Raw genomic sequence first — 22580 nt, 5'->3', positions numbered from 1 at the left:
GCATTTACAGTATTTCACAGTAAATAAAGTTGGAACACAAAAGCAAGTCCAGACATACCTGTATATTTACAGTTTACAGACATTCAATTTCAAACAAAAATGCACTCGCTACTTTTTGCAGCTACTGCCAAGCATGACCTATAGCTCTGATAAACATACCTTTTTTTGAAACTGTTGAAGACTTTCTTTTTGTTTGAATTCAAGCTGTACTGTCTCTACAGGAACACACGTGACCATGTGAGCATTCCATGGGGCTTTACCAGAAAACTGTTCACTTAAGTCCAGTGTAGTGTGCAAGGTATATTTGTATTTGGACTAGTTTAAATTGAAATAATAAAATACCTTGTTTGAATTCAAGTCATGTAGAACCCACCTTGATCGAAATAATCAGACTAGACAACGTTTCTAGTGAATACAAAATAACAGTTTTATTAGAAATAAAACTAAATAAAGGAAAAATTAAAGGTGCAACAACTAAGCTAAAATAATACAGAAAGGAAGAATTAACTCAATGAAACAGTACAGAAAAGGAAACATAAACAACGACACCCCACTCCCGCTGGTTGAGTAGCGATCCAACGCAATCTATGGGAGATTCCCTTAAAGGTTACAACTGCATCCCTGACAGCTATTGAAGACGAAGGTTAGTCTTAACAGGGGTATCGTTAGTAACACAAATATTTACTTTCGTTAATATCTGATAATCAAAGCATCGTTAAATCAGTCTCATATACAGTGGTTTGCAGAAGTATTCATCCCCATGCAAAGTTTTCACATTTTGTTGGCATCTGAGTGTACTCCGCAACGCTTTCAAATTAGACTTGTAGAATCTACACAAACTACTCCACATTGATAAAGTTAAAAAATGCATCTAGAATATAAATAAGATTTACAGAGAAAAACAGATTAATCTCAGTTGCATAAGTATTCAACCCCTTTGCTACTGCAGTCCTAAGTCAGTTCAGGTGCAAATGATTTGTTTGAAAGGTCACAAAATTAGTGAAATGGTTTCAGCCTGCATGTACTCAAAGTGGTTTAACTAGTAGATAATTTCCCTCAGGTATATAAAGACTTTCAAGCTGCAACTCACATAGTGATCCAACAAAGCAAACGTGATGACCAAGGAGCTTTCGAAACAAGTCAGGGATGAAGTGGTAGAGAGTCACAGAGCAGGAGAAGGGTACAAGAAAATTTCAAAGGTGCTGATTATCCCTCTCAGCACAGTGAAGTCCATCATTAAGAAGTGGAAGATGCATCATACCACCCAGACACTACCCAGATCAGGTCACCCTCCCAGGAAACTGGTTCGGGATGTCACTCTGAAGCCAACAATGACAAGTTCTGTGTCTGAGATGGGAGTCAGTGTTCACACATCAACAATAAGCTGGTCCCTACACAAAGCTGGCCTGTACGGACGGGAGGCAAGAAAGAAGCCATTACTCAAAAAGCCTCATCTTACACCACGTATGGAATTTGCAAAAAAGCATGTAGATGATACTGCAGACATGTGGAAAAAGGTTTTGTGGTCAGACGAGACAAAAATTTAACTTTTCGGTCTAAATTCCAAGTGTTACGTCTGGCGCAAGCCCAACAATGCACATCACCAGTCAACGCCATCCCAACTGTCAAGCATGGTGGTGGCAGCATCATGTTATGGGGATGCTTCTCCTCAGCAGGGACTGGGAAGCTTGTCAGTATAGAGGGGAGAATGGATGATGCAAAGTACAGGCAAATCCTTGAGGAAAACCTGTTTGAGTCAGCCAAGACTCTGGGGTCTTTGTCTTTGTGCTTCAGGACAATAACCCGAAGCACAAAGACAAAGCCACACTGGAGTGGTTGAACAAGAAGATAATTAATGTTCTTGAGTGGCCCAGTCAAAGTCCTGACTTGAATCCAAACGAAAATTTATGGAGAGACTTGAAGATTGCACTCCAAACAAAATCAGAACTGGAGCAATTTTCCCGTTAAGAATGGGCAACAATTTCACCATCCTACTGTGCAAAGCTAGTAGAGACCTATTCAAAAAGACTCATAGCAGTAACTGCTGCAAAAGGTGCTTCTACCAAGTACTGACTTAAGGGGCTGAATACTTATGCAACCAGTAAATTTCATTTTGTACATTTTCTTTGCAAGTTTTGCTGACATTTAACCTCCTCATATAACAGTGTTCAGTTTAACCACTACAGCTTTGAATAAAAAAAAAGTTTGTTTGAAAAACAGTGCATACATTATTTGTAATTCAACAAAATGTGACATTATTGGTAGGGGGTGAATACTTCTGCAAACCATGATTTCCATTACACGAGAGTAGATGTTAAAACTTCATGCTGATTTGAACTCGGCTCTCGCCAAGATAAGCACCAACTAAGACGTAGCTTTACAGTAAACTAATGTGATCCATATGTGTCTCCATCCATTTACGTTTCCTTCCATATGATGATGTAGATATCCTTCTGTCTGGTGTTAATGGCTGAAGTGTAATGCTGGCTCCAGGGATCAGCTTATTTTGCCTCCCTGGCGCATCAGCACACACAACGGCTGCGATGCTGGCTCCGGGGATCAACCAAAGTGCGGCCTCCCCAGCGCATCAGCATGACAACCGTCTGGATTGAGCTAAGTAGGGTACATCTCTGGGGTTTTCAAGTGGGCACCTTCCATCCTCAGTGTTTCGTCGACTAGCCCACGACACCTCAAGAGGGCTCGACGGTGATTCTGGCGTCCCAGCATCACCCCCCTCCGTCCCCCACTCAACTCAGCCCAGCTTACTTACCTGTCCCCAGCCAGAATCTTTCCGTCTCAACCACAGCCAGTTGCTGCTCCTTTCTGCTGCTTCAGATAAGTTCTTCACTGTGCGACGCAACTCTTGGCCACTGAATCCGACGTCTCTGAGAAACCGGGTTGTAGAGTGTGCCACAAATCCTCGACAACCCACTTCCACTGGGTAAACCCGAACTCTCCATCCTCGCTGTTCCGCTTCAGTGGCTAGTTGAGCATACCGCAGTTTCTTCCTCTCATACGCCTCATCTACAGCATCCTCCCATGGCACTGTTAACTCTACCAGGTGAACAAGGCGTGCTGATCCAGACCACAAGACAATATCTGGTCGAAGGTTAGTGGTGGCAATCTCAGGTGGAAAAATAAGCCGTTGACCAACATCTGCCAGCATTTTCCAGTCTCTAGCAGCTTCCAGTTGTCCTGGGCGAGAATTGGTTTTAACACCTTTTCTTGGTGGTTGCTCTCCTGGGCGGAGGAATGTTGTCTTTTGTGTGTAATGTTTTGATGGAACAGGTGACAACTTATTGGTCATGTTACGCTTGTCTTCCAATGCTAAGGCCAAACATCGCAGCACCTGGTCATGGCGCCAAGTAAACCGTCCTTGGCTAAGAGCCACCTTACATCCTGTCAAAATGTGCCTTAATGTTGCAGGTGATGAACACAAAGGACATGAGGGATCCTCTCCTACCCAGAGGTTTAGGTTCTGTGGTGATGGGAGAACATCATATGTTGACCTGATGAGGAAACTGATCCTGCTCTGTTCCATTGACCATAGGTCTTTCCAGCCAATCTTGCGTTGTTCCACACTCTCCCATCTCATCCATTCTCCCTGCTTGGCCTGGGAAATGGCCTTTATACACCTCATCCTCTCCTCCTGCTTTTGCACCTCGTTGACTACCAGCTTCCTCCTTTGAGCTGGGGCCGCCTTGTGCCATGTAGGAGGAGTTGAACTGAAACCAAGACCCCCTCTTCCATGCTGAACTTGCCCCATGATATCACCAATTCGAAGGGCAGCCTTTGCATCTTCCACAGCTTTCTTTGCCGCCCACTTTCTTCCAGTTTTCAACACAGGTGCTGCCTCCCTTACGCATTTATCGCGTGACTCTACTAAAGTCATTTCCAGTCTGACCTTGGCGCACTTAAACTCCTCGGTTAGAGCAGAGACTGGTAGCTGCAGTATTCCTTTACCATAAAGTCCCACTCTGCTGAGGCAGCGTGGAACTCCCAACCATTTCCTGATGTATGAACTGATTAAAGCTTCCAGCTTCTCTACTGTTGTCAAAGAAACCTCGTACACAGTCAGTGGCCACAGCAACCTCGGCAGTAGACCAAACTGAAAGCACCAGAGTTTTAGTTTACCTGGTAGAGCGCAGCTGTCTATGCTCTTCAACCCTTCCACTGCTTGTTGTCTAACTTCTCCCACACGAACTGTGTCCTTTAGATCCCCGTCGTACCATCTCCCAAGACTCTTCACTGGCTTCTCAGACACTGTTGGTATTGCCTCACCATTAATGAAGAATGTTTTATCTACTACTTTGCCTTTAATTATAGAGATGCTCCTTGATTTAGTGGGCTTGAATTGCATTCGTGCCCATTCAATGTTATTGGTTAATTTGCCCAATAATCGATTAGTGCAGGCTACTGTTGTAGTCATGGTTGTCATGTCATCCATGTATGCTCGAATTGGTGGTAGTCGCATTCCAGAAGCCAAGCGCTCTCCTCCTACTACCCATTTTGATGCCCTAATGATTACTTCCATTGCCATGGTAAAAGCCAGTGGAGAAATGGTGCATCCTGCCATTATTCCAACCTCTAGGCATTGCCATGTAGTGCTGAATTCTGAAGTTGAAAAACTGAATTGCAAATCTCCAAAATAGGCTTTCACTAAATTTGTTATTGTCATCGGTACACTGAAAAAATCAAATGCTGCCCAAAGTAGTTCATGTGGCACTGAACCATATGCATTAGCCAAATCCAGGAATGTCACATGGAGCTCCTTCCTCTCCTTTTTAGCTGATTGAATTTGTTGCCAGATCACATTGATGTGTTCTAAGCAACCTGGGAAACCTGGAATGCCCGCTTTTTGTATTGAAGTGTCAATGAAGCAGTTCTTTAATAGGTAAGCTGACAATCTCTGAGCAATAATGCTGAAGAAAATCTTGCCTTCTACGTTTAATAGGGAAATGGGACGAAACTGACTGATGCTTGTAGAATCTTTTTCTTTAGGTATAAAGACTCCACCTGCTCGGCGCCATGCTCTTGGTACAACCTGTTTTTCCCATGCCACTTTCATCAATTTCCACAGAATTCGTAGAACTCCTGAAGCACTCTTGTACACTCTGTACGGAACTCCATTAGGCCCTGGAGATGATGAAGCCCTTGCTTTTTTCACAGCTTGCTCTATTTCTTTCCACTTAGGTGCGCAGTCCTCCATTTGGTATTCTGGTGGATTGATAGGTGGGATGTCTGACGGAATTGACATAGGCTCCTGCCTTTTTGAATCTGTATGTGTTTCCTCCAAATATCTCTCCAGCTCAACCTTAGATGCTTTTAGTGTGCCATTCTTCTCACTGGTGAATAACTTCTTTACAAATTTGAATGGGTCTTTATAAAAGTTAGCTCTCGCACGCTCCTTCTTTTTGTAGCGTTTCCGTAGGCGCTCAGCTCTGCGCAATGTTGCAAGCTTATCTTTTATGACCCTTTGTAAGAGATTGAGTCCCTCCTTCTGACTTTGTTCTGCTCTTCTCCATTGGTTCCTCAGCTGTCTCCTTTCTCTAACTAAGCGTTCAATCTCCTGCTGCCGTCTAGACTTTCCAGGAATAGTTTGTACTTTTTCCTTCCTTTTTTCAACTCCAAACCTCTCACTTCCATATGCGTAGATGATGTCCCCAAATTTATCCAGCTTCTTTTCAACTGTTCCACTTAATCTTTCCAATGCAACGCAGAGATCTGTGTTTACTGTGTCCCATGCAGTTTTCTCACAAGCTCTTGGCCATTTAACTCCAGGCTTGTGCCCGTTGAGGTTCTTTTCTCTCTTATGCTGGTTTGTCTGACCGGGTTCACAAGGATCATTAGGTTCATCACTAACTGTGTCCATGCAAGTCCTCCTCACATCTATGACAGGGGTGCTGATATCCTGCGAACTGTGGTTTGCTTCCTGTCGCTGGATTTCATTCGACTGACTTGACTGACTTCGTAAGAAGTACTGATCAATGCGAGGCCCTTGTCCCTTCTCCCTCAAGCATTTCATTCTCCCTTGATGAATCTTCAAACCCCTGACCGTTGTCGCCTTGCTCCAGCCGCAGACACAAACCTGGAGTTCCATGTCTTTGTTAACTGCAGATCTTGAACTAGTCTTTTGTGAAGTACTCTCCATACTCATATCCGTTTCCGTTCCTAAGTCGTTAACCGTGTTGTCCAACGTTGAGTCATCTTCCGCCCCCGCTCTCGCAGACTCTAGGGGTATTTTTCTCTTTAATTTCTTAGAAGCCTTGGGCGGGTGTCTCCAGCATCCTGTAAACACAGAGCTGGATACTGCCGACAAGGGTAGCTAACCCTTACCAGCCCCAATGGGGTCTCTTTCCTCCTGTCAGCTGTCTCTCCAGGCTGTCACAAGGTCTTTCCCTTGTTGCCAGCTGCACTATTCACAGCAGTCACTGGACGTATCCAGATCTTCATGATTTCCATTACACGAGAGTAGATGTTAAAACTTCATGCTGATTTGAACTCGGCTCTCGCCAAGATAAGCACCAACTAAGACGTAGCTTTACAGTAAACTAATGTGATCCATATGTGTCTCCATCCATTTACGTTTCCTTCCATATGATGATGTAGATATCCTTCTGTCTGGTGTTAATGGCTGAAGTGTAATGCTGGCTCCAGGGATCAGCTTATTTTGCCTCCCTGGCGCATCAGCACACACAACGGCTGCGATGCTGGCTCCGGGGATCAACCAAAGTGCGGCCTCCCCAGCGCATCAGCATGACAACCGTCTGGATTGAGCTAAGTAGGGTACATCTCTGGGGTTTTCAAGTGGGCACCTTCCATCCTCAGTGTTTCGTCGACTAGCCCACGACACCTCAAGAGGGCTCGACGGTGATTCTGGCGTCCCAGCATCACCCCCCTCCGTCCCCCACTCAACTCAGCCCAGCTTACTTACCTGTCCCCAGCCAGAATCTTTCCGTCTCAACCACAGCCAGTTGCTGCTCCTTTCTGCTGCTTCAGATAAGTTCTTCACTGTGCGACGCAACTCTTGGCCACTGAATCCGACGTCTCTGAGAAACCGGGTTGTAGAGTGTGCCACAAATCCTCGACAACCCACTTCCACTGGGTAAACCCGAACTCTCCATCCTCGCTGTTCCGCTTCAGTGGCTAGTTGAGCATACCGCAGTTTCTTCCTCTCATACGCCTCATCTACAGCATCCTCCCATGGCACTGTTAACTCTACCAGGTGAACAAGGCGTGCTGATCCAGACCACAAGACAATATCTGGTCGAAGGTTAGTGGTGGCAATCTCAGGTGGAAAAATAAGCCGTTGACCAACATCTGCCAGCATTTTCCAGTCTCTAGCAGCTTCCAGTTGTCCTGGGCGAGAATTGGTTTTAACACCTTTTCTTGGTGGTTGCTCTCCTGGGCGGAGGAATGTTGTCTTTTGTGTGTAATGTTTTGATGGAACAGGTGACAACTTATTGGTCATGTTACGCTTGTCTTCCAATGCTAAGGCCAAACATCGCAGCACCTGGTCATGGCGCCAAGTAAACCGTCCTTGGCTAAGAGCCACCTTACATCCTGTCAAAATGTGCCTTAATGTTGCAGGTGATGAACACAAAGGACATGAGGGATCCTCTCCTACCCAGAGGTTTAGGTTCTGTGGTGATGGGAGAACATCATATGTTGACCTGATGAGGAAACTGATCCTGCTCTGTTCCATTGACCATAGGTCTTTCCAGCCAATCTTGCGTTGTTCCACACTCTCCCATCTCATCCATTCTCCCTGCTTGGCCTGGGAAATGGCCTTTATACACCTCATCCTCTCCTCCTGCTTTTGCACCTCGTTGACTACCAGCTTCCTCCTTTGAGCTGGGGCCGCCTTGTGCCATGTAGGAGGAGTTGAACTGAAACCAAGACCCCCTCTTCCATGCTGAACTTGCCCCATGATATCACCAATTCGAAGGGCAGCCTTTGCATCTTCCACAGCTTTCTTTGCCGCCCACTTTCTTCCAGTTTTCAACACAGGTGCTGCCTCCCTTACGCATTTATCGCGTGACTCTACTAAAGTCATTTCCAGTCTGACCTTGGCGCACTTAAACTCCTCGGTTAGAGCAGAGACTGGTAGCTGCAGTATTCCTTTACCATAAAGTCCCACTCTGCTGAGGCAGCGTGGAACTCCCAACCATTTCCTGATGTATGAACTGATTAAAGCTTCCAGCTTCTCTACTGTTGTCAAAGAAACCTCGTACACAGTCAGTGGCCACAGCAACCTCGGCAGTAGACCAAACTGAAAGCACCAGAGTTTTAGTTTACCTGGTAGAGCGCAGCTGTCTATGCTCTTCAACCCTTCCACTGCTTGTTGTCTAACTTCTCCCACACGAACTGTGTCCTTTAGATCCCCGTCGTACCATCTCCCAAGACTCTTCACTGGCTTCTCAGACACTGTTGGTATTGCCTCACCATTAATGAAGAATGTTTTATCTACTACTTTGCCTTTAATTATAGAGATGCTCCTTGATTTAGTGGGCTTGAATTGCATTCGTGCCCATTCAATGTTATTGGTTAATTTGCCCAATAATCGATTAGTGCAGGCTACTGTTGTAGTCATGGTTGTCATGTCATCCATGTATGCTCGAATTGGTGGTAGTCGCATTCCAGAAGCCAAGCGCTCTCCTCCTACTACCCATTTTGATGCCCTAATGATTACTTCCATTGCCATGGTAAAAGCCAGTGGAGAAATGGTGCATCCTGCCATTATTCCAACCTCTAGGCATTGCCATGTAGTGCTGAATTCTGAAGTTGAAAAACTGAATTGCAAATCTCCAAAATAGGCTTTCACTAAATTTGTTATTGTCATCGGTACACTGAAAAAATCAAATGCTGCCCAAAGTAGTTCATGTGGCACTGAACCATATGCATTAGCCAAATCCAGGAATGTCACATGGAGCTCCTTCCTCTCCTTTTTAGCTGATTGAATTTGTTGCCAGATCACATTGATGTGTTCTAAGCAACCTGGGAAACCTGGAATGCCCGCTTTTTGTATTGAAGTGTCAATGAAGCAGTTCTTTAATAGGTAAGCTGACAATCTCTGAGCAATAATGCTGAAGAAAATCTTGCCTTCTACGTTTAATAGGGAAATGGGACGAAACTGACTGATGCTTGTAGAATCTTTTTCTTTAGGTATAAAGACTCCACCTGCTCGGCGCCATGCTCTTGGTACAACCTGTTTTTCCCATGCCACTTTCATCAATTTCCACAGAATTCGTAGAACTCCTGAAGCACTCTTGTACACTCTGTACGGAACTCCATTAGGCCCTGGAGATGATGAAGCCCTTGCTTTTTTCACAGCTTGCTCTATTTCTTTCCACTTAGGTGCGCAGTCCTCCATTTGGTATTCTGGTGGATTGATAGGTGGGATGTCTGACGGAATTGACATAGGCTCCTGCCTTTTTGAATCTGTATGTGTTTCCTCCAAATATCTCTCCAGCTCAACCTTAGATGCTTTTAGTGTGCCATTCTTCTCACTGGTGAATAACTTCTTTACAAATTTGAATGGGTCTTTATAAAAGTTAGCTCTCGCACGCTCCTTCTTTTTGTAGCGTTTCCGTAGGCGCTCAGCTCTGCGCAATGTTGCAAGCTTATCTTTTATGACCCTTTGTAAGAGATTGAGTCCCTCCTTCTGACTTTGTTCTGCTCTTCTCCATTGGTTCCTCAGCTGTCTCCTTTCTCTAACTAAGCGTTCAATCTCCTGCTGCCGTCTAGACTTTCCAGGAATAGTTTGTACTTTTTCCTTCCTTTTTTCAACTCCAAACCTCTCACTTCCATATGCGTAGATGATGTCCCCAAATTTATCCAGCTTCTTTTCAACTGTTCCACTTAATCTTTCCAATGCAACGCAGAGATCTGTGTTTACTGTGTCCCATGCAGTTTTCTCACAAGCTCTTGGCCATTTAACTCCAGGCTTGTGCCCGTTGAGGTTCTTTTCTCTCTTATGCTGGTTTGTCTGACCGGGTTCACAAGGATCATTAGGTTCATCACTAACTGTGTCCATGCAAGTCCTCCTCACATCTATGACAGGGGTGCTGATATCCTGCGAACTGTGGTTTGCTTCCTGTCGCTGGATTTCATTCGACTGACTTGACTGACTTCGTAAGAAGTACTGATCAATGCGAGGCCCTTGTCCCTTCTCCCTCAAGCATTTCATTCTCCCTTGATGAATCTTCAAACCCCTGACCGTTGTCGCCTTGCTCCAGCCGCAGACACAAACCTGGAGTTCCATGTCTTTGTTAACTGCAGATCTTGAACTAGTCTTTTGTGAAGTACTCTCCATACTCATATCCGTTTCCGTTCCTAAGTCGTTAACCGTGTTGTCCAACGTTGAGTCATCTTCCGCCCCCGCTCTCGCAGACTCTAGGGGTATTTTTCTCTTTAATTTCTTAGAAGCCTTGGGCGGGTGTCTCCAGCATCCTGTAAACACAGAGCTGGATACTGCCGACAAGGGTAGCTAACCCTTACCAGCCCCAATGGGGTCTCTTTCCTCCTGTCAGCTGTCTCTCCAGGCTGTCACAAGGTCTTTCCCTTGTTGCCAGCTGCACTATTCACAGCAGTCACTGGACGTATCCAGATCTTCATGATTTCCATTACACGAGAGTAGATGTTAAAACTTCATGCTGATTTGAACTCGGCTCTCGCCAAGATAAGCACCAACTAAGACGTAGCTTTACAGTAAACTAATGTGATCCATATGTGTCTCCATCCATTTACGTTTCCTTCCATATGATGATGTAGATATCCTTCTGTCTGGTGTTAATGGCTGAAGTGTAATGCTGGCTCCAGGGATCAGCTTATTTTGCCTCCCTGGCGCATCAGCACACACAACGGCTGCGATGCTGGCTCCGGGGATCAACCAAAGTGCGGCCTCCCCAGCGCATCAGCATGACAACCGTCTGGATTGAGCTAAGTAGGGTACATCTCTGGGGTTTTCAAGTGGGCACCTTCCATCCTCAGTGTTTCGTCGACTAGCCCACGACACCTCAAGAGGGCTCGACGGTGATTCTGGCGTCCCAGCATCACCCCCCTCCGTCCCCCACTCAACTCAGCCCAGCTTACTTACCTGTCCCCAGCCAGAATCTTTCCGTCTCAACCACAGCCAGTTGCTGCTCCTTTCTGCTGCTTCAGATAAGTTCTTCACTGTGCGACGCAACTCTTGGCCACTGAATCCGACGTCTCTGAGAAACCGGGTTGTAGAGTGTGCCACAAATCCTCGACAACCCACTTCCACTGGGTAAACCCGAACTCTCCATCCTCGCTGTTCCGCTTCAGTGGCTAGTTGAGCATACCGCAGTTTCTTCCTCTCATACGCCTCATCTACAGCATCCTCCCATGGCACTGTTAACTCTACCAGGTGAACAAGGCGTGCTGATCCAGACCACAAGACAATATCTGGTCGAAGGTTAGTGGTGGCAATCTCAGGTGGAAAAATAAGCCGTTGACCAACATCTGCCAGCATTTTCCAGTCTCTAGCAGCTTCCAGTTGTCCTGGGCGAGAATTGGTTTTAACACCTTTTCTTGGTGGTTGCTCTCCTGGGCGGAGGAATGTTGTCTTTTGTGTGTAATGTTTTGATGGAACAGGTGACAACTTATTGGTCATGTTACGCTTGTCTTCCAATGCTAAGGCCAAACATCGCAGCACCTGGTCATGGCGCCAAGTAAACCGTCCTTGGCTAAGAGCCACCTTACATCCTGTCAAAATGTGCCTTAATGTTGCAGGTGATGAACACAAAGGACATGAGGGATCCTCTCCTACCCAGAGGTTTAGGTTCTGTGGTGATGGGAGAACATCATATGTTGACCTGATGAGGAAACTGATCCTGCTCTGTTCCATTGACCATAGGTCTTTCCAGCCAATCTTGCGTTGTTCCACACTCTCCCATCTCATCCATTCTCCCTGCTTGGCCTGGGAAATGGCCTTTATACACCTCATCCTCTCCTCCTGCTTTTGCACCTCGTTGACTACCAGCTTCCTCCTTTGAGCTGGGGCCGCCTTGTGCCATGTAGGAGGAGTTGAACTGAAACCAAGACCCCCTCTTCCATGCTGAACTTGCCCCATGATATCACCAATTCGAAGGGCAGCCTTTGCATCTTCCACAGCTTTCTTTGCCGCCCACTTTCTTCCAGTTTTCAACACAGGTGCTGCCTCCCTTACGCATTTATCGCGTGACTCTACTAAAGTCATTTCCAGTCTGACCTTGGCGCACTTAAACTCCTCGGTTAGAGCAGAGACTGGTAGCTGCAGTATTCCTTTACCATAAAGTCCCACTCTGCTGAGGCAGCGTGGAACTCCCAACCATTTCCTGATGTATGAACTGATTAAAGCTTCCAGCTTCTCTACTGTTGTCAAAGAAACCTCGTACACAGTCAGTGGCCACAGCAACCTCGGCAGTAGACCAAACTGAAAGCACCAGAGTTTTAGTTTACCTGGTAGAGCGCAGCTGTCTATGCTCTTCAACCCTTCCACTGCTTGTTGTCTAACTTCTCCCACACGAACTGTGTCCTTTAGATCCCCGTCGTACCATCTCCCAAGACTCTTCACTGGCTTCTCAGACACTGTTGGTATTGCCTCACCATTAATGAAGAATGTTTTATCTACTACTTTGCCTTTAATTATAGAGATGCTCCTTGATTTAGTGGGCTTGAATTGCATTCGTGCCCATTCAATGTTATTGGTTAATTTGCCCAATAATCGATTAGTGCAGGCTACTGTTGTAGTCATGGTTGTCATGTCATCCATGTATGCTCGAATTGGTGGTAGTCGCATTCCAGAAGCCAAGCGCTCTCCTCCTACTACCCATTTTGATGCCCTAATGATTACTTCCATTGCCATGGTAAAAGCCAGTGGAGAAATGGTGCATCCTGCCATTATTCCAACCTCTAGGCATTGCCATGTAGTGCTGAATTCTGAAGTTGAAAAACTGAATTGCAAATCTCCAAAATAGGCTTTCACTAAATTTGTTATTGTCATCGGTACACTGAAAAAATCAAATGCTGCCCAAAGTAGTTCATGTGGCACTGAACCATATGCATTAGCCAAATCCAGGAATGTCACATGGAGCTCCTTCCTCTCCTTTTTAGCTGATTGAATTTGTTGCCAGATCACATTGATGTGTTCTAAGCAACCTGGGAAACCTGGAATGCCCGCTTTTTGTATTGAAGTGTCAATGAAGCAGTTCTTTAATAGGTAAGCTGACAATCTCTGAGCAATAATGCTGAAGAAAATCTTGCCTTCTACGTTTAATAGGGAAATGGGACGAAACTGACTGATGCTTGTAGAATCTTTTTCTTTAGGTATAAAGACTCCACCTGCTCGGCGCCATGCTCTTGGTACAACCTGTTTTTCCCATGCCACTTTCATCAATTTCCACAGAATTCGTAGAACTCCTGAAGCACTCTTGTACACTCTGTACGGAACTCCATTAGGCCCTGGAGATGATGAAGCCCTTGCTTTTTTCACAGCTTGCTCTATTTCTTTCCACTTAGGTGCGCAGTCCTCCATTTGGTATTCTGGTGGATTGATAGGTGGGATGTCTGACGGAATTGACATAGGCTCCTGCCTTTTTGAATCTGTATGTGTTTCCTCCAAATATCTCTCCAGCTCAACCTTAGATGCTTTTAGTGTGCCATTCTTCTCACTGGTGAATAACTTCTTTACAAATTTGAATGGGTCTTTATAAAAGTTAGCTCTCGCACGCTCCTTCTTTTTGTAGCGTTTCCGTAGGCGCTCAGCTCTGCGCAATGTTGCAAGCTTATCTTTTATGACCCTTTGTAAGAGATTGAGTCCCTCCTTCTGACTTTGTTCTGCTCTTCTCCATTGGTTCCTCAGCTGTCTCCTTTCTCTAACTAAGCGTTCAATCTCCTGCTGCCGTCTAGACTTTCCAGGAATAGTTTGTACTTTTTCCTTCCTTTTTTCAACTCCAAACCTCTCACTTCCATATGCGTAGATGATGTCCCCAAATTTATCCAGCTTCTTTTCAACTGTTCCACTTAATCTTTCCAATGCAACGCAGAGATCTGTGTTTACTGTGTCCCATGCAGTTTTCTCACAAGCTCTTGGCCATTTAACTCCAGGCTTGTGCCCGTTGAGGTTCTTTTCTCTCTTATGCTGGTTTGTCTGACCGGGTTCACAAGGATCATTAGGTTCATCACTAACTGTGTCCATGCAAGTCCTCCTCACATCTATGACAGGGGTGCTGATATCCTGCGAACTGTGGTTTGCTTCCTGTCGCTGGATTTCATTCGACTGACTTGACTGACTTCGTAAGAAGTACTGATCAATGCGAGGCCCTTGTCCCTTCTCCCTCAAGCATTTCATTCTCCCTTGATGATATATAGTTTTGGTTCAGAAGGCAATTCTCACTCTTGCGAGATAAAGATGCTCTCTGCATCGTCCAGACAACCTATCAAGAATTATCTATTACAAGGACAGCTAAATTTGGATTCTAGCCTTAAACGCAGAATAATAATTGCCTTATAAAACCCATATCCATTTGTATAAATCACAGTTACTATAGGGTTATTTTGGGCGGTGCCTGAGTCCACATGGAGTGTTTCTCATTGGTTGTTCCCGTTCTGATGCAATCCCTTGTTCCCCATTGGTCCGCTATTTCTGCCCCCTGTCGGCTGGATTTATGTGATGGACTGGTTTTTGTCTTAGCTCTCTGTGACACAGCTGGCTGAGTGGTGACGTCAGACCCAGGAAAGGAAACACACACAGTACTTAAATTAGATGAAATGATGAAGGCGCTTGCTTGCGGCGGTTTATTGTAAATAAAAAGGTTGTACAAAACAGAACACGGCACTTTACACCAAAATAAACAGACAAACAAAATGAATGGACACTAACAAACAGGGTGGACGAACGCTAAACACAAAACAAGTACCGTGCTGGTTCTCCAGCATGTAGTAGCAATTGTTATATTTAAATATCTCCTTCTCTCTCACCCTTTCTCCACTCCCGAAGCACAACCCCGAGTGAGTGCTTTGTGCATCTATATATACTGCTGTCCCAGGATTCAATTACTAATTAATTATTCACTTGAATCCCAGCACGTGAACTAATTTGTGCAACCCCGTGCTCACATATTATTAAATACTTTAAATATTTTAAACACTCGTGCTCATTATCCACATTATATCCCATGTACCAACTACAATACATCAACATTAACACACTACATACAACATAAAACACAAAAATACACACAGGGGCAGGGCACATTGCTACAGTGTCAAAGCCCCCAGAACTATCTGGGTTGCGGCGCCAATGGAGTCATTCTGCGATCGTGAAGATAAGCCATTTGTTCAGCAGTTAGTTTATGACTCTTTTTAAAAGCATTCTTTGTCAGTGGGGGAGTTTGTGACCAGAAACCAAGAAGACACAGAGAATGGTTTAAGATTCCTCCTTTCTATATTTCAATTCTGTTACGTTCACACACAGAATGATATTATGACCCACTCTGACGTAGGGTTGCCACCTCATGACCTCAAAAATAAGGAACAGGCCCTAACGCAAAGCCACGCAACACCCATGCCCCCCTCCCCCCCATAATTATTAGTTAATGTATTTTAAGATATTTTGACAAATGAAAGCATCATAGGCTTTTTACATTTTCTACTTGCCAAAAACATTTATTATATACAGTATAACGTTAGTTCCAGGGCACTTTTGTAGATTCTTGGCAATTCAAACAAATGTCAGGATTTCACACACATTCAATACAAACAAATATCAATGAAAAACCTAGAACTATGTGGAATTACAAGTTCCCTTTAAAATAAATTTCCTCTTTAAAATAAATACCACAAAGCTATTGCACATTTCAAATTAAGCAGTGGATATGCAACCTGCCCTGGTTCCTGATGTAATTTCTACTGACAGGAAGTCACATGCCAGAATGAATTTGCTGCATAAAGCTAAAGATAAATTTAAAAAGATATACTGATCTTCGTAAACTCTCTGCATATACAAATTCTGCTAAATTCTCAGCCTGAGTTTGTCTTTACAGAATCAGAGTTGTTTGTCAAAATGAGTAAGATATGTGAATTTAGAAATTGTTAGTAAAGTAGAAATTATTACTGATTTACAAATTGCTTATGATGAGCTAATAACAATGCTGTTGTGTCCAAACATGGATGGTACCAACATATATTGAATCTTTATTGGCAGCCATTAAGTTCTTTATTTCCTTTTCCATGCATATTTTTGGTTGCTTCTTGCAGCAGCAAGGACAGGTTTGTCCTCCATGATCAAGGAGTGGAAGTCTGCACACCCCACATCAAAACTGAGGCTCACAAGCTCTACTGAGCACCTGTTTCGACTGTCGCTCCATTTGTTTTGCGATGGACACCATAGTTGACATGTGTGTTTTCGCCATTAAAAGCTGAAACTGAGTTCAGAGATAATCCAAACCTCTCCAGTGAGCTGGTGATGCATTTCACAATGCCATCTGCAGATTCATCTAGATTTTCCACAAAATCAATCATTTTATTTGCTACACCATCCTAAGGAGTGAAGAACTGGACTGCAATAGGAAACATTTTCCTGTTCCCTTGGTTTGAGGCATCCGTTTGTATGGAAAAGGAAAGTGGCTTCTCATTCCCATTGGTGGATGATAAGGTCTGGATGACGTAAGCTACTGCTTTTGGGGCAAGCACATCCTTCACAAGTGACTCTGATTTTCTTCTCCCACAGGCAAGTCTTTTACAGATGTATGAATCACTAAACATTTTCTGTGCCAGTTTCAAAGCACAGTCTGTACTGTTGTAGCTCAAGTTCAAGAAGTGCTTCACTGTGTGGTATACATTATCCAACTCAGCAGCTGTGCCCTATTAATAAATTAGCCTATGTTATTAAAAACCTCTTACACTAAATACTTAACTTAGAAATAACATGAAATAGGCTAATAAACAACTGTGTGTCTGGCAATTATTTAAAAAATATGTAAGTATATAAATATGATTTCAATACATTTTAAATATATATATATATATATATATATATATATATGTATATATATATATATATATATATATACAGTGTATATATATATATATCAATAATAATGAATAATAACAGCAATGTGTTCAATACATACTATTAAAATGCAAATATATAAATAGGCTACATCTTAGATTACAAGAACCCAGAAAATGATCGATACATTAAAATGCTATTTACATATCACACATCAAGAAAATACACTTAGAATGATGAACGGAATGTGAGTGCACGCATGTAAAGTATAAAGTGCATTTTAAACGTTAAGAGTAACGTTAGCTACTAATTGGTGGTGCGCTTTGAGTTGTGAAAGCGACCCAGAAAATGTATTTCGTAAACGATCAAAAGTCAAAACTACACAAGAACAACACTGTTCAATGCGTAATTAATTAAAATAATTACACTTAAAGTCCACAAGAAACAAAAAAAGAGACCGGAGACCGCATTACATTAGAAAATCATAACTTCGTGCTCGGGTCCGTGAACGACTAGAAATTGCGATGGGTAACATTAGCTATCTAACGTCAGCTAATATAATTGTAATCGGTCTAGCCTGCCTACCTTATCAACTTCACGTGATCTCTCTGGAACAAACAATGATTGAATAGCCTGATTGGTTCTCCTTGTTTGACAGTTATGAGCATGGCCTTCTCCCGCTTCATGCTGTCTAAGGTCACAAACTCTGCCGTTAGCGATCGAAAATTATTTTCTGCACACAGTGCACCGAGCTTTGAAAATGAACTTTGTTCACTCATGTAAAACCCTTCTCCCATTCATCTCTATATTTTTGCATCCGTTTTTTTTTTTTTTTTTTGAGGTGTTACCGAATTTGCCATCGTGTCCAAAATCGGTCAGCTAGGTTATATGTTTCATAGCTACATAGCTGACAGCGGCACACACCACCCAATAGGATTTAGAACTGCCTCGCACTAGTCGATCCTTTTCGCGCAGTATGTGTTAAGTGAATAATTGTTAATCAAATTAGCTACACCTCCCATAATTACCTGATAACTCTGAGATGGATCCGGTTCCGGTAGGAAGTTGGTGCTTCACCAGAGACGGAGATCTCTGACTTCTCATGCTTGAAAAATGCGTTTGGCTCAGTAGTGCAAAATACGAAACAAATTCCGTTCCGTATCGATTTGAAACGGAACGCAACATTTTATTTACCAATACGGGACAGGTGGCAACCTTACTCTGACGCTACACCAGGTACCTCCTAAATAGAAGTGAACATGGTTTGTGAACTGCTTTTATCTACCCTAAAAATAATGTAAAACATGTAAAAGAATAAAAGTACCAGTAACATTTAATTTTTTTAATTAGGAGTTGAGTGAACGTTCATGAAGGTGCTAAAATGTATTAACAAAAGTAAAAAAATTAATAAATAAATAATTGTAGTCATTAGAAATATCTAGTAGACTACATGTGTTAGTGCTGATTGTGCTGTTTGCTAAGTAACTTGTTCACAGTTTGCTCATAAAATGTATTCAAAGTAATCAGTCTGCATCCAGTTGTTGCTATTCCTTTGTCATTCAAACCTGAGACTAGTTGTTGCTATTCCTGTTGGTTTGCTGTATTGCTGCTGACAGTGACTTGGTTTACATGCACTTGAAAATCGACTTGAATACATCGTGAAACGGCAAAAGGACGTCCTTTTGGCAGCGTGACTTTAACGGCAAGGTCAATCGCTTTCTCACGGTAAAAATAGCTGAAAAAAAAACCCCATGTAAACTGGAGCAGGAATTGTACTTGTGGCTCACAAGGTTTCAGCAGTCAAGATTCCGTTCTTCTGATTTAATCTCATGTAATCTCCAGCAGAAAGGCCGTACAAAACATAGACATCCCCCCAACTCACACACACACACAAACTGTACATTTACGGACTACTTCAACACTAGAACCACCAACGGCAGTCATTATCACGGTACATTTTAAACATTATCAATATTAAAATGAAAGACAAACTATCGGATACAACTCAAAAGTTTTATTCAAGCACATCATATCTAGGGCCCTGTGATGGGGTGTGGGTATTCACTGACACAGGAGACAGAAGTTGGAGTTGAGACACCGCACAGGTGCTCAGATTTATTTGGTTTAATTTTTTTTGTTGATTTGCAATGATATCTTTTAGCCCGCAGAGGGCGCTGTCGTCCGTGTTCTGGCTACCAACTATGGTATCCAGAACCTACGAAATACCAGGGCAGGTTACACAGTCCAAGAACAGGAGCACTCGCAGGTGCTCAAATAATAATGAAAAAGATAAAGGGAAAATATAACACAGTAATGAAAACTACAAAATAAATGTGCTGCACTTTGCAGCAGGTTTTTTCCCCAGTCGCCGCTACCCGTATGACCCGAGTCTCAGTCCTACACTTTACTGTTCCTCAGGTTTAAAACACTGTCGGGATCTGTAATTTGTTAGTTAGTTTGTTTGTTATAACCACAAGTGTCTAATACATTGACAGCAATGATATGACAAAATAAACCCCTCTAAACGGTTTTAATTGAAGTGCTTTCAGAAAAAGGGTACAAATTTGCACAATGTACTATAAACAAACTAGGAACATTGTAAGTTAAAAAAAATCAAAATGTAGGCTTTTTTAGTAGTTTCTTTTCAACACAAGCTGAAATATAACATTTCAAAATAGATTTAATGTTTTCATTAATAATTAATGACAAACAATGTAAATAAAAGCCTAAATATTCTGATTTATTGTAATTTAATAAAAGGGCACTTAGTAATATCTCCCTTTGGAGATAAAATGCAGCTTATATATTCTGCAGTAGTCATTACAGTACTATCTGCTCAGAATAACTTATAGGTAGTCGTTTTCCTCCAAGCGATAACGGTAGCTAGCAAGTGATGTGGCACTAGAGGCAGTGCTTTTTTACAGTTAAAATCACTGTCTTGTACGGTGGCTGAGAGGTGCAAAAGTAGTTTTTTCAGGCATTCCCATGATGTGTATTTCTTGAAGCCTCTTGTCATACAAACACTGTTCTATTTCAATGTAATTTTTAAAATATTGTAGCGATCTCGGTTAACGTAGGCAGGCGCATCACACAGGGCGAGGCAATCCACACACAGGTGGAGGTTGGACGCGAACCCGGCTCCTTTGCAAGAAGCGTATCGGCGCTATGCTTTAGTGCGAGAAGTCCCGGATTCCAGCACAGAATCCAGGTCGAGCTGCTGCTGCTGCAGCCTGCAGCTTTGCTGTTTTTTGATCAAATGTTTCTGCTGAAGCACTGTGGCTAGCTTCAAGAGAAAATCTCTCCTACCTTGTATAAAACGATGGAATTGGTGGCTGGTGTTAATGAAATGTAACTTTTAGATGTTCCACAAACACACACACACACACACAAATATAAATTCTTAAGTACTAAAACTTGTAGAAATTATATTTTATATAATTGTGTGTGTGTGTGTTGGAAAGGTAACCAGACAAACAAGTAGCTAATGCGTGGCATAATTCGAATGTGCGCAACACGTGGATTCATTTCTCTTGTTAAATGTTTTTATCTTCATGTCAACGCAGTGTGAGTAGGGCAGCAGTGTGGAGTAGTGGTTAGGGCTCTGGACTCTTGACCGGAGGGCCGTGGGTTCAATCCCAGGTGGGGATACTGCTGCTGTACCCTTGAGCAAGGTACTTTACCTAGATTGCTCCAGTAAAAAGCCCAGCTGTATATATGGGTAATTGTATGTAAAAATAATAATATCTTGTAACAATTGTAAGTCGCCCTGGATAAGGGCATCTGCTAAGAAATAAATAATAATAAATAATGAAGCTCTCCTCATGATATTCAAAGTCGTTCTTTTCCTACTTAGTAAACAGACATGGACATTTAAATATCCCCTCCCCTAAATGACTATGAATTGAGTAATCTGCATTGGTACTGCGTTTTTTTTCCTAAATCAGAACTGCATAGCAACGCATTTCCTGAAAAGTACAGCAAACAGGTCATGAGGAAACTGTCATGACTTGTGCATGTAAACACAACCATAGACAAACAACATTCAGAGGGTGTGTACTAGATTGGAGATTTTCTTTCATGAAGCAGAAAAAGGCCAAATACATAAAGTAATACTGTATACATGTATTTTTCAGGTTAAAGGAAATCTCTGATCCATTTTTTAATATACAGATTTACATGTTATAAAGATACTTAGAGTTGTGGGGGTGAAAGCATATTTTGCCCCCCACCCCAACGTTTTCGTGGAGCTAATTACTGATCACCAGACATACCCATTTTATCAAAACAATTAGAATTAGTGATGGGGCCATTTGTAATGAATGCTGATGTTACATTCAGTTTATCTTTAATGATGCAATTACAGTACATATTTCTGAACTCAGCGGCCCCGAAAACCCCCAGGTGAATTTTTCTAGCAAAATCTGAGACGGTCGGGCAACAAAATGCCCCTTCCTTTGCTCAGTTTTAATGGATCAAAACTACCAAAAAATATTTGATGACTAAAGGCCAGGCTCTTTACAGTTTAATTGGCACATATGGCTTGTGTAAACTTTAACATGTGGCTTTGCTGATCCCTGTCTAGCCAAATTGAGGCATGTGAGAGTCAATGAACTTCAGAAGGAAGGAGGCCTGTTTGTGAAGTAATCTGAAGAACTCCATGACATTTGTTCTTCTCTCTCTCTAAGGACACACAAGGCAGAAAGCTGGCGTCCTACGAAACGGGATCTCTGCCAAGGCTGAGTCTCGGGAGGCAGAGCGACAGATTGTGCAGAAGCTGAAGGATAAGTGTGAGGAGCAGGCTAGGCAACTTCAGAGTCTGCAGGAGGAGCTGAAGAGAGCCACGCTGGGCTTGGAGGTCTTTGCCATCACCACCCAGCACTTCTGTCAGAAGGTAAAGGTCCTACAGCTGCCAGATTAGGTTGACTTGGATAGAAAAGGAAAATGTGATTCCCCTATACTTCCTTTTATTACTGTCTTTATAACACATGCTGTAAGTGATCTATCCACTTGAAGTATTACTAGACATATTTATAATCCAGGTCTGGCAATGGAACGTGAAACAAGCAATGTGATTAGTCGAGCAAGGTTCCAGCTGTCCGTATATTGGATGGGTACGGACATTTGGAGCCTTGTTACATATTCGAAATCACTGCGCTGCCTCACAGAATTTAAAATACCGGTAGCCATCTTGTTTACAGTTACAAATGTACAGTAACTATAAAACTGAGTGACCAATTACCAGAAAGAAAATCCCAAAAGTAGTAAGTAGACATGCTGATTTGGATGAAGAACGATTAAATGAACTGAAAGATTGCAAAACAGAAAAAAATACCTGTTGCAGATGGCTTGCGGGTGACGTCAGACCAGGGAGGAGACAGACACAGTACTGGGGTATGGAAGCACTGGTGCGCAAGTTTATTATAAATAACTATAAATAAAAAGGCTGAACACAAAACAAAAACTTATACAAAACAAAACGGCACGCTGGCCAAAGCAGACAGACACAACAGACACGGAACAAAACAAAGCAAAACAAGTATCGTGCTGGGGTCTAACCAGCACGCAT

The 22580-nt window shown here is 43.0% G+C and overlaps 1 protein-coding gene across 4 annotated transcripts in view; it reads left to right on the top strand.

Moving 5' to 3' along the window:
- LOC117407400 (microtubule-associated tumor suppressor candidate 2-like) overlaps positions 1-22580 on the top strand; it is a 323947-nt gene that overhangs the window by 239299 nt on the left and 62068 nt on the right. For all 4 annotated transcript variants that reach the window (XM_034012383.3, XM_059028738.1, XM_034012384.3 and 1 more), the window contains one exon: positions 21700-21905. In XM_034012383.3, the coding sequence (XP_033868274.2) occupies positions 21700-21905 (206 nt within the window). The remainder of the gene's footprint in view (positions 1-21699; positions 21906-22580) is intronic.

Source organism: Acipenser ruthenus, chromosome 8 (genome assembly GCF_902713425.1).
Source record: "Acipenser ruthenus chromosome 8, fAciRut3.2 maternal haplotype, whole genome shotgun sequence".
Taxonomy (NCBI): Eukaryota; Metazoa; Chordata; class Actinopteri; order Acipenseriformes; family Acipenseridae; genus Acipenser; species Acipenser ruthenus.
The sequence above is the reverse complement of the archived record's forward strand: the minus strand, read 5'-3'. Positions and strand labels throughout refer to the sequence as shown.